This window comes from Ischnura elegans, chromosome 8 (assembly GCF_921293095.1).
Source record: "Ischnura elegans chromosome 8, ioIscEleg1.1, whole genome shotgun sequence".
NCBI lineage: Eukaryota > Metazoa > Arthropoda > Insecta > Odonata > Coenagrionidae > Ischnura > Ischnura elegans.
Genome location: NC_060253.1, coordinates 32,287,913 through 32,301,001, shown reverse-complemented (window position 1 = coordinate 32,301,001; position 13,089 = coordinate 32,287,913). Strand labels below are relative to the sequence as shown.

General features: G+C 38.3%; 1 protein-coding gene across 3 annotated transcripts in view; it reads right to left on the bottom strand.

Annotated features, from left to right (window-relative positions):
• Nucleotides 1–2,312: 2,312 nt before the first annotated feature.
• The window catches only part of LOC124163409 (GRB10-interacting GYF protein 2-like), a 63,275-nt gene continuing 52,498 nt past the window's right edge, over nucleotides 2,313–13,089 (bottom strand). For all 3 annotated transcript variants that reach the window (XM_046540294.1, XM_046540296.1, XM_046540295.1), the window contains exons 20-22: nucleotides 8,795–9,067; nucleotides 7,157–7,392; nucleotides 2,313–3,397 (exon numbers count right to left, since the gene is read on the bottom strand). In XM_046540294.1, coding sequence (XP_046396250.1) covers nucleotides 3,272–3,397; nucleotides 7,157–7,392; nucleotides 8,795–9,067 — 635 coding nt within the window. In that variant the 3' untranslated portion in view covers nucleotides 2,313–3,271. The remainder of the gene's footprint in view (nucleotides 3,398–7,156; nucleotides 7,393–8,794; nucleotides 9,068–13,089) is intronic.

The window sequence follows — 13,089 nt, the reverse complement described above, 5'->3', positions numbered from 1 at the left end:
GACACTGGTACTAAACATAATTCCTCCTTTTTGGGATACTGTCAGTAATTCGAGGGTAAGAATTCAACATTCTAATTATTTCCAGTATCTAACGTTAAATAGAACTATTGTTTATATGGTTTCTGTTTAGATAGACAGGTAGATTACTGCTTTAATTTTTGCTTGCAGTCCATTCAACTAAAGGATATTTAACGTCAAGTTGATACATAAATTTTCAAGGACCTGAACTGAGATCATTTGACTTATGCAATTACATAACACCCTCATTGATTATTTACCTGGCTCTATAAGTTAATTAGGCTATATACTGTGGACAAAAATTGAAGCAAGAAAATATTAACAGCGAGGGAGAAATTCTACCTTTTTTCTCTTCTATTCAATTAATGCATGATGCTAAGGCCCGCAATAGCATTGCACCAAGAAAACATGTTTACTCAAAAATCCATTCAAATGTTCTAAATGGTAAAATTTAACTCCATGCCTTAAAAAATTAAATCATTCACAAATAGTTATAAAATATGTATTGAGTTTCCAGGCTTTGCATAATTCCTCGACTTCTAAGGCAAGATAAGAAATCCATTTCATGGGGGAGACAGGGTGGTATATTCCCCACTGGGTTTACCCCTGCTTAAGTTAAGAACTATGTTATGTATTTGTGAAACTCATTAGACTTCGGACATCTAATGGAAGGATAATGCATTGGAAATTACGTCAGCCACATACACTTCAAAGGGGAAAAAAATTAATCATGCAACTATTTTTCTATCACTATTTTATCACTATATCACTATTCTATCACTATTTTTTCAGAGACAGTATACCTGGTTTCACTAGTGGGAGCCCACATTGCTCTAATGATGCAATGAGGTTGTTTCACCCTTTCTCATCTGGAGACATTGACGGGCTCTTTCATTGTGATGGTTCCTGCTTCCATTATCCTTCCCTTTCTCCCCTTCTGGAGGAGCAGGGGGTAAAAGTCTCAAGACTTAAAAGCCCACCATAAAGGAAGTAAGATCTTATGCTTTCCCAGCAAATATAGTCAAAGAGGCCGAAATAGTCTTTCACCGTAAAGAGTACATAAATCACTATGGGATCTGCCCATGATCTGGTAACAAGAACTGATTAGGATTGATTTAAGGCAAAAATAACTCAAATGGCTAGCAGCGTGACATAGTAGTTGCTGAATATTGAAATGAGAAACTAGGATAGTTTTCACATGAATAACTTTGATGTGACCAGTCTCCAGTGGCGCTGACTCCATGGGGCCTGAGCCCCCTCAAAAATTCGTTATGGGTGCAAAGAAAAAATGTGCCCGGCTTGTCCATTTTCCCCGGAGTGTCCAGACATCGAGATTCGAGTTATCAGGGTTCTAATGTCGATCATGTGACTCTTTTAAAATACTAAAAAACTTAAAACTCACTATTTATAAAATTTCCCTGGTCAAGATCCCCGGTTTGGGCCCCCCCAATATTTTTTGTAAGTCAGCGTCCCTGCCAGTCTCCGTCACAATCATCAATACCTGTATCTGATGATGTTCCGCACTCACAAAACTTGTCAAATTAAAGTTATTTACATGTTTTACAAAGTTTTCATTTCAATGTAAATCATTAGTCACCTTCATACCTAAATTATTTGAATATAATCCCATTACCGTTATTTGTGGTAGGGGAAGAATATCACTGCTGCTTACCTTACATTCTGCATCTAACGAGTCAAAAATTTCAGTTTCAAAATGAAGCTTTGGGTTATCAATTTTTTTGAGTATTCTAAATGCATAACTAACTTGTAAACTTGTTTATTGGAGATCACTCAATAAGATCTGATCTCCTCCACACACTTCCAAATTCATGTTAACCAAACAAATGCAGTTCACAGGTGTAATGCAAAAGTCCCAGACCAAGACTCACATGGAAAACTCTAATTCACGCATAAAAAGCTTCGTCAATTGCTTTGATCTGAACCTCATCTGAACTGAGTCTACCTAAAAAAATTGCCACATAAAAATATGGAAAAAAGCTTTTATATGCCAAATAACTGCTTTTCTCATGCAACAGCCACAATACTTAGTGGTTCATCTACCACCTCAAGTCATTATATCAAAAGTGACAAGTACTGACATGTGAACATATGTAAATAATATGTACTTCTCGGATGGACATTCACCTTGAAACACTAAAAATTGTTGCATGGGAAAAACGACAATATCCATTTGTTTAGTTTGCTGGCTATGTGAATGAGCCAACGTAAAAAAAGCTCCACACATAAACACAAGTCATTATCAATGACAAGGTAAAGTAAATAATAAGAATATATAATATATATTTGTATATATGGCAATAATATTTACCTTCATATAGATAAAAACAAAATTATGCTGAAACATCTCTTGATTTCTTGAATCATTCACAATAATTTCATTTTTTAAAGCCCAAGTACCATCCTAAAATCATCACAACTTGGGTGGAGGCATGAAATATTAATTTTGGCTGACATCAGCTCTGCATATAAACTTCATCAATGACTATCCAAAAAACTCATTTATTACAACATTTCTCCTCTCCCACATACCCACAAACGGGAAAAGGCTCTCAAAATAAGAACAAATTCAACAGACCACCCTTATGCAAAGGAGGCTCAATTTCATTTACACACAAAGGCCTCACGCAAAGGGCCACAACACGCACGCAACGACTCACGCAAGCACACGCACACATCCAGACACACAAAATGTACATTACACTATGTACATGATAGAAAAACTCTATGAAGTCCTTTCCACATTTATCTAACTAAACCTAAATATTTATATCTCTCAATGTCTCTGGCATGCCTTTCATTCAACTTTGCACACACAATCCTTTCTTTTCCATTAGTGTTTTCACCACTGGTTAAAAATGAAGACAAGAAAAACATGGAGGGATTCAAGGAGTGGGTAGGTAAGAGGTACAAAAAAAATCAGGCTGTGTAAGAATTCACACAGTTTACCTAAACTGATGGTTAGTTGACTACGTGATCTTGCCTTTAAGGATGTTAGAAGGTGTCATACAACCAAAAGTAAAACTGTTGTCTTCCAAAAATCAGAAGGAAGTTCAGTGGCTTCAATTACTTGTCTCAATGGGACTTTGAAACAGAAAGAGAGCAAAGGAAATAAATACTGAGGCAAGAGGGAAGAAATATGCTGGTTACAGAAGTTAAGGCAAAAAAGGGTTAGGAAATGCAGTAACAATATGACAAGGGGAGAGGCGACCAATGTAGAAGCCTGGCAGCTGAATCAGACTCCCTCGCCATAATCTCTGTCTCCAACATTGATCCTGTCATGTGAAGCGGTAACACTGAATCCAAGTATACGATTGTCCAGTCGCATCATTTTGTTTTTCTTCGCCTTCTTGCCTTTTCCCTGAAAATAAAATTAAGCATTAAATCACAGGCATGCATTCAATTGGAACATGAAATACAAATGAATTTGTAAATATCAATGGATTGAATATAATAAGAGCAAAGAAAACTTTTAACAGAACACTGCAGAAACATGGTACGCGAAATATTTTTTCACGGCGAAACTCATCCTTTGGTGTATTTAACTTTTAACAGCATCAATTGCATGCACGTAACAACATTCTAAAACTGACACTTTATACTGATAAGGATTGTCTTTATATGCATATCAACATTATGAACAGCTGGAGGAAGTTATTCAGGGTCGAAACCGACACTGCAATCACATAAATCATTAAAGGGATGTGTGGAATGCAACAAAATTTTGTTCCACCAATCGCTAAGGATAGGTTAAGTTCTCAGAAACTGAAACTAAGTTCCTTCTGGAACAAATGTACTTGGGACTGAACATTAGTTTGAAATGAAAATGTCGCTTAAGAGACTTATAGCTCAGAAACAATAAATCAGTTTCAAACTAAGTTCCAACTACAAGTATACAACAGAGTCCATTTGGATTTCCCCTCATCAGTTTTAAGAACAACCCACATTTCTTTTTCTCTGCCAAGGACCTTGTCAGGTCCAATCTTCCCTATGCTTCATATCATTCATATATATCTGATTATGAGAATAGATTTTAAATTTTTCCAGATGGTGTTTCTCCTTCAGGAGTCACTGATTATTGACCTGTTATCTCTGTTAAAATTGATTTTATTGTTCTCTATCTCAATGGCTTCTCTGTGATCTTATGTTTGATAAAACTTATCTCTCACAAGAATAACAGGGTTATAAATTAACTTCCCTTTTTGGGTATACATTACCACTTATTTTTTTCTCGAAAAAAAAAAAATTAAATTGAATACACCCAAAAAAGAAATGTGCAAAATTCCTAAGAGGAAAAAATAATCCCCTTCGATTGGGATTCGAACTTAGATCCCTTGATTTCAGCCTGAGGGATCAATTCCAAGAGAGCCCGATTATCCGGGCTAATGATGGGGAGAGACGGCACGAATAATCAGAAAATACGGACAATCCAAACTTTCCCTTAAATGTCTTGTAATGTTCACAATTTATGTAAAACAAACAATACATATTTATTTATGCAGTTATTCTGTCATTTAAGAGTGCTTCCTGGACTCCTTGAGAGGTTTCTTTGCCAGTTCGCAATCTTTTTAGTGGCGATAACATGGTTGCACTCGTATTATTAATGCTCCATGTAAGGCCTGGTTTCGAAAACCACACATCTGTGGCTGTGTGATCATGGATACAGAAAAGTGGTCTGCAGGAATGCTTCAATTCCACTGCTCGATGTGGGAAACTACACTGACAGGCACCACACCACGTAGTCGCCTCTTGCACAGGTTGCAACTGCTGCGGGATGTGTAATCATTATCACAGAGCGTGGTCTTGCACTGCGAGGCTTGGGAAACACAAACACAGTGCCCCCGTGAGTGTAGCTATCGCGTGATCGCTTCTGTTTTACTAAGGGGATTCTAACGGAAATAATAAGCCCGGCATCTTCAGGCTTTAATGCAGTAATTCCGGTGATTTCGCATCTGATTTTATTTTTTTAAATTGTGACATACCGACCATATGTTCGGTATTTTTCCTTCGTTGAGCAATAACCCGAGCAGGGGATGATCGCGTATGTGTGAGTGAGCGTGCCTATGACTGTGTGTGTGTGGGTAGATTGTCATGCCCTGGGCATGAGGAATGTGTGTGAACGAGTGTTTTGTGTTGGTCAGCGCGGACCGATGGTTGACCCACTCGACGGAGAGGCACAGTGAAACCCCCTCTCACCTCAAAACCCCCATCCCTAGCGCGTCATTCCCCTCCATATGGGTATAAATCCGCAGAGAGAGATAGAGAGCCTCATGGCGAGAAATCCTAGCCCGGTCGACGGGGAGAGAAAGATAGTGGTGTGACGTGCCTGATGGTCGTCATTCTGGGGGTCACCAAAGTGCTGTTGGCGGAGGACGAGATCGTTCTTCGGTAAACCTGAAGCGGAGTGTGATTGCAGACAAGCGACAGACGGGACCAACGCCCAGAGGTTGGGAGGAAGACAGCCCTCGATCCCGCGAACACTTGGGTCCAACTCGTCGCCTCATTGATGGCTTCTACTGCTCAGGCTCCGACAAAACCGTAAGAACGTCGCAGTTAGCGACCCGTCCCCGTGCTTGTTCGCCCAGACCCCGAATCACTTCCCAAATTGTGTAGCCAGAATATTGGTTCTCTCTCTCTCTGTCCCGGTGCGCTGTATATTTCAACAAACTATTGACTCAGTGTCAGAAATATTATTCAGTGTGATCACGCAAGCAGCCTAAAGACTTGATTTGGGCATATTGTGAACCCAGCCCACATATTCTATACAATATCACGTATTGTTTTTTTTTGTTTTTTTGGAAGGGGGGATAAATGAGTCATATCATATTGTTGCATTTTTGTTCACCTCATCTTCATAAGGGTAATTAATTTTGATAAGTGTGTGTAAGTTATGCAAGTGGAAAATATATTTTTGCATCTTTTTGCATAAAAGTAATTAACGATGGTTCGATCATTCCTTACTCGGGACTATTGATGCCCTCCTCACCCTGTAAAATATGTGGCGTTTCGTGTTCCGTTCTGTTTTACTGAGGGGATTCTAACGGAAATAGTAAGCCCAGCATCTTCAGGCTTTAATGCTTTGCATCTCATTTTATTTTTAAAAATAAAGATCGCAGAAAATATTGAGCGAGAGTGAAAATCATGCATGGGTAATCCGCAACCCGGATAAACCGCAGCCGGATAATCGGAAGTCTGCTGTATAAGTTTAAGCTCTTGACCCTGCAATTTTTCCTAGACTTTAGCCCACCCGCATGAAGGAGAGGGAATTTCAAAAGCCTATCTTCCCAATGATAAAATGGTCTCAAATAATGCAAATTTGATTAGTGCAAAGACCCAAAGAGAATGAGTCAGGCATAGTAACACTTGATCCCACCACATAACACACTGTACCTCGGCCCCAAGGGTACACCATTACCTCCAATAAGAACCAAATAAACCACATTGTACACCATAAACCTAACAAGAGAGCCCACACTCATAAGATTTAATGCACAGTGAACATACAGTAAATCCTCAATAATACAAAGCGAACTGTCGGGCCTGACAAAAAGCCAATGCCAAATGCTGGGCAAATATTATAATACAAAGTTTTTGATTACACAATTTTTTTTAAATTTGCAAACCTCGGCTGTCCCTAGGAGGAAATAATATTCATTTTTACGAACAAGGATGAAAACTCAACAACTAAACTGCTTATGATTGCATATTTACGATTTTGCACTTATTTTATAACAATATCTCACATTGGATGGAAATTTGGAAGATGCATAGCACCCAGACTGATCAAGAGCGGACAATGGACAAACATGATGGAATGAGTTTGCACACACAAAATACTCATATCTTTGTTCTATGTTGCCGTTAAGGTATGGGCCTTTTGTTCACATGTCACGATCCAATGATACACCACTGATAATTAAACACCCTTGGCATTACGGTAAATATGTACTAAAACACCATTACAGTCCACATATTTAACAAAATTTGTCAACCTAAGGCCTTAAAAATCTTTTATCGACCATTTATCTATTGGATACTTTGCATACTCTCATGAAGTCACCCCATTTAAAATTCACGACTGCATCCGTCTCTAGCGGTTAGAAATGAAATTGCTCGTTACCTTTACTTCCTGGAACTCGGATGACAAGGGATTGACCGCTGGTGCAGGAACGCACATGTCATCTTCTGAGGGTGGAGCAGCCGCTGCTTTTTGAGCATTCCTCCAACGAGAGCGCCGTTCCAGAAAGTTTCGGGAGAATTCTCGTGCCTCTTTGCCATCTCCAAGATAATTCCGCACGTAGTCTGACACTTCATAAGGTGAATCGATATCTTTCAGGAACCCGACAAATGTAGGTACTGAATGAAAGAAAAATATTGAGAGTGAAAACATGGAATAGAAATCAAATGCTTAATAGGGTAGTTTCCTTCATCAAAGAAAATGATAGGCATTGATTGCGATTCGTTGCCCACCACTACTGTATTCATTATATACAAATTATTTGGTTTTAGAAATACCGGTTTAGACGAATGGCAATGGTCCATTTTTATCCTTATTTGCAAAGGGCCAGATTGGCGCCCATGCGATGCCACTCCACGTGACGTCACAGGGACCTAGTTTCTACACGAGAAGATAGGAGTTATACATCGTCTGAGATTACCAATGCATGCATGAGGCGCAGAGCTCAGGGAAACGTGTCTTAATAATCACTTATTTAAACTGGCTAAGGTCGGAAAGTTTTCTTCGTTTGATAAGGTATTAATAATCCTTATTTAAGCCAAGCGCTACCAACCAGCAGGGTACTAGGCTACCCACTAGAAGCCTGCGTCGTATCAGCGCTAAGCCTCGCCTCAAGGTCACCTCAAAGGGCGGCAGCAGGAACCAGAAATACGTCACACGGAGAGATTTCCCAGCATTCATACTTACGCGTCGCGTTTTCGCGTGCTAGAAAATTTTCACTTTTCATTTAATCGCGAAAAATAGATATTGCCATTTAAAAATCTAAAAGCGTGAAATACTTACTCCAGGAGTAATAATCTTACGATTTAGGCAATAAAAAAATTATAGGAATTCACACTATTACAGTAATGGACTAAAATGTTTTACAATTTCAATATCTCTTCAGCATTCATACATCCTTGAGGGGCATAACATTTTTCTTAAATTCCTGCATAATATTCCTCACTCTTGAAATTTGAGGTATGCTACAGGGAGCTTCAAAAACCCAATGGTAAGTTAAAGACAATTGTCAACAAATTTATTGCTAGCAATGGTCTAGCACAGTAAGTCCAAGGTTGCTCAACTAAATAGATTGTTGTGCCAATTGAGTCATGTTAACGCTGAATCTTTGAGAATCCCACCTTGGTAAACCACATAGAATAGGAAATTACTAAATTGAACTCCGGCTCTGTAGATTCAGATATTCATATGGTAATTTTTCAAGAAAAGACAGAACAAGATTTCATCAAAGAGAATGCATGGATTGGGCAAAGATGTTCTTCTGAAAGATTAAATCTTAATATTCTTCAGGGCCTTAATTGATCTTCAAAGTAGAAAATAGAAATGGAAGCTAATGCTCATAAGTCGACAGTTTTGGGAAAGAATCATTCTTTTTACTTTCACTGAATCCATTTGAATTAAGTAATGTATTAAACAAGTTAATATTATCTCAATCTTGGTTAATGAGGCATTCCCCACACATTATTACAAATGTCATTCACAGACATTAATCAAGGGTACAAGAATAACTCATATACTTACTATCAACAGATGTTTGCAAATTTCCCAATGTCTTGAGACACCACTGAGTGAACTCATCACCAGCTGATAATGACCGCTGAACATTTTGCTCAAATATCTTCATTACTTCATCCTTCCGACTCTTGCCCTTCCCTTTACCACCAGCAGGTTGAGCAGTCACAGCTGCAGAAGCAGCAGTCTTGCCTGAATTTGCAGCGCTTTTCCCTCCTTGTTTGCCACTTGATTTCACTGGCTGAGGCGTTGCTGGGACTTCCTCCCAAAAACCTCCACCACCTTAAAATTAAGAAGATCCATCAAAATTGATGAAAAAATTTCATCCATCAACATTAGGCACGAAAGAAAATCATTATCTATTACACATTATCTTGGTGTAAGAAGCCAAGTTAAAACCTACTTTATCCTATAACCATAACATAAAAGCACTTTGACAAGCAAAAAATGAGAAGATCGTTCAATTAAAACATATTTTAAGTATCATTACCACGATGAACACCACGCTGGTCAAAGTGGCAGGCGATGCAAGTTCCCACCACTGCATATTGGTCACGAAGACCAACAATGGAAACGACCAAGTCCCAGAGGATATTTTATACCAAAGGTGACCAGGACCAATTTTTTTGGCATGATTCGTATCTCAAGTGGCAACTGTCATTGCAGTACTTCACACAGAGAAAAATTCATTTCAAATTTACTTGCTATGAAATTAATTATCACTGATATCTTTAAAAGTCCCACTATTTAACACCAGTATCATATTATTATTCCACACAGACATCATCTAAAGTGAATGCTTATTGGAAACACAAGATTAGCTAATTTTAGGTAATTCCATCACAGTAATTTCATCACACTCCTATATGGCCTCGATTAAGCATTTTTGAGAGAATCTAATTTTAAGACCTTAAAGGGTGTCAGAACCTACCTTTCCAAGAAGAAAATGAAATCTCTACATTATAAAATGGCGATGAAATAAAAACAATTTAATTTTGTGACAGAATTACCATCTTTGCATATGCCCTTACATGCATTTTTTAAAATCTTTATACATTGCATATTTAAGTTGATATTTATTTCAAGACGTTGCCAACGCTGTACTGCACAAGAGACACAGTGCAATAGAACACTGCTTAGCTTGTTTGCTAATAAATATTGTCCTGTAAACTATGATGAAATGGTTCATAACAAATATCCGATAGCCATCTTGAATTCAACGATCACCGAATAAGTTATTTAGTTGTTTGAACAAATCTATCACTGATTTCATAAAATTCAATCATTTAACTTTTGATGTGTCAAGATAAAATATTTCCAGCATAAATTTTAATTTGAGAGAAAAAGTTGACATTTTCATGGATATGCCCAATTACAAGGCCGTCCAATCCTAGGAAAAGACTACATTAGTGCATGCAGTGCAATCTGCTGCTGATAGAGGTGGTCTGTAGAGAAGATAATTTATTTTAGTCCTTACAGGCAAAAGACCCAGAACTGAGGAAATTTTTTTTTGCTTGTATTGAGGATATAAATTCTTTCTACTGTATTACAAAGCATGAAAAAGATGAAGGATATACATTTTGGCCAAGTCTCCCCAAATTTTGTGAATTTATAATGGATTTTGGGCTCAATAGCAATAGTGCGAAAAATCCACAGAGAAAAAATCATTCGCCTTGACCGGGATTCGAACCCGGATCCCTTGATTTCCGGCCGAGTGCTTTAGCCAGTTAAGCTACCGAGGCGTCATTCGTCCCTGTGGAAATTTGTGGACTATACCGGACAAGGTGGTATGGACTGCTGAGCATATTATGCGACGAGCAGTCCAAATCGTGCGCACGGCACCACAGCCGGAGAGTAAAGTCCGAACTTTGAACACATACAGGTGTTCTCTCTTTGACAAATTTAAGTATACCGGGACCAGCCACAGTGATAACTTTTACGGGAGTCACCCGCAATGCACAATTGTGCGAAAAATCCACAGAGAAAAAAAGGGATTTTTCGCACAATTGTGCATTGCGGGTGACTCCCGTAAAAGTTATCACCGTGGCTAGTCCCGGTATACTTAAATTCGTCAATAGCAATATATTTTCTCTTTCTCACTGATAGTTGCCATTGAGAATGTTTAGATTCATTTGGGAAAATAGGGTGGAGACATACGGCCGTATTCATAGTTTCCTTAGTAAGCTACTAACGCCCAAGTAGCGTTCTAAGTAGTAGCATACTAGCAAAATGGTATTCATAGATCGTTAGTAAAGGCTACTAAGCTTAGTATGCTACTATCTTAGTAGCCGGTTCTTAGTCGCCCTCCGGCCTTGTCTAAGGGAGCTACTAAATATGGTGGACCGTTGTGGATGATCGAACTCCGGTTTTATTTGTATACTGTTATAGAGTTTTTATGCATTTGTGCCAAAATGGAATACGAGAATCCATTCTTCAAGTAAGGCAGGCAACGTATGTAGTGTAATTGTTGACAGAAATTGAAAGTTTTTCGTAGCTGCGAGGAAGCTACGACTCGCAGTGAACTTGTGCCTCTAGTGTAAGTGAACACAATTTGTACATTCAGTGCGCCCCTAAGTGAATTGATTGCATATAGACGATGAAGTAAAGAGTGAAGCGACAAGTGAAGTGATTTGTGAGTGTATGAGCTTCGACAAAATGATTTATTTCTTTCATACTGGTTTAACCATTTCGATCAAAGGTATCTACTAGCTGTTGCGAAGGGGATATGTTTCATATTTGAAGCAGTTGTTCTTTAGGGATACAGCAAGCGCTTATAAATTTTCATTCGTTTGTACGCTTTTAATTTGTGTTTGATTATATTACTTATTCTAGTCACTTTATCGTGAGCTTTCGGCAGTGTTTACATTTCGCGTATTTCGTTGCGCTGTTGTTTTTGTTTTGGTACGAGTGATAGTGGAGAGTGAGATTGGAAGTTTGTTGATGTTACAATTTCTGGTTCAAAAATTTGTTTCAGCCTATTTATTTCATTGTCTACGTAATGGTAATGTGAAATAACATCAACTGATTCTAAATCATTAGTGGTGAGTGGGAAGTGAGGTGTGAAGAATTCTTTCGAAAGTCAACGAGTGCAAATTCTTTTGGCGTGTGCAGAGTGATTGGAAAACTGATTATCATTGTTTACTAGAGTTACGTTATAGTGTTTTAAATTAAGTGTGAGTCAAGCTTTTCATTGAACCAGTTGATTCAGAATGTACGGATTATAAGTGTCATAAAGACAGCTCGTGAAATGTTGTGTGCGTTGTAGTGCTATTTGTGATATGATCAGCAATAAATAAGTAAAACAAGTTACGTTAATTATGCTTTGTTTTTTACATTAACCACCTCTAGTAAACTATATGCCGTATATTTCCGCATGCTGTCAATATTTGAAATATTTAAATGTAGCAAATTGTTGTTTCCTTGACTAACATTTTAGGAGTTGCGAACATATGTTACTAATTGCTCGCACGTAGGTGTTTGTAACGTAATAATTGTGTGTCATTCACACATTTATCTCAACGTTATTATCTTAACGTTTCATTTCTGCATTGCAAAAGTTTTCGTTTCTACTCCGACATTGAGGTGTATTTCTGCTTTCCGAATACAGATATGTATAATACTGACGTTGCTACTTATCCGTTACTACGTTCCATACTAATCACACATACACTAATGGAAACAAATATCGGAAGTGCAAGCAATACGCAATGTATATGATCAATAAATATACGGCCATTTGTAAAGCAATAACTTCATCTCAAACATACAAATGCTTCGGTATTACTCATAAATCTACCCTTTCCCAAAGGTATTGCATAATTTTTTTGTACAGCAATCAAAAAATATGTCTGAGATGCGATATCACATCGAATTATCCATTATGAAGTAAAAATTTCAATGCATTTTGCTGAATCAATTTCTTTTGTTTGATAGTGTTACGAATTTTCCGCGCCGCGGAGGAGTCAGATGCAGTGTTGTCAAGCGTAGCCTAGCGGGTTGAACCCAAACCGCTACCGAGTATCGGCTGCCGAGCTGGCTAGTAGCATACAGTGGAACCTCGTTAAAGCGAGTACGGGCTATAGCGACACTCCCGCTATAACGAGAGATAGCCGATGCACCGTCAATTGACCCTACAATAAGCGTGTTAAAAAATTCGTTTTTACGAGACCCTTTTGGTGTTGGCTCTCGCCATAGCGAGGGTTTCACCGCCGGAAGACTTTCATCAAGACTCCTTAACCTCTGTAATTGCTAGCGATCTGTTAGAAATGAAGTTAATGGAGTGCTCAGTCTCAAAGTTATGTGGT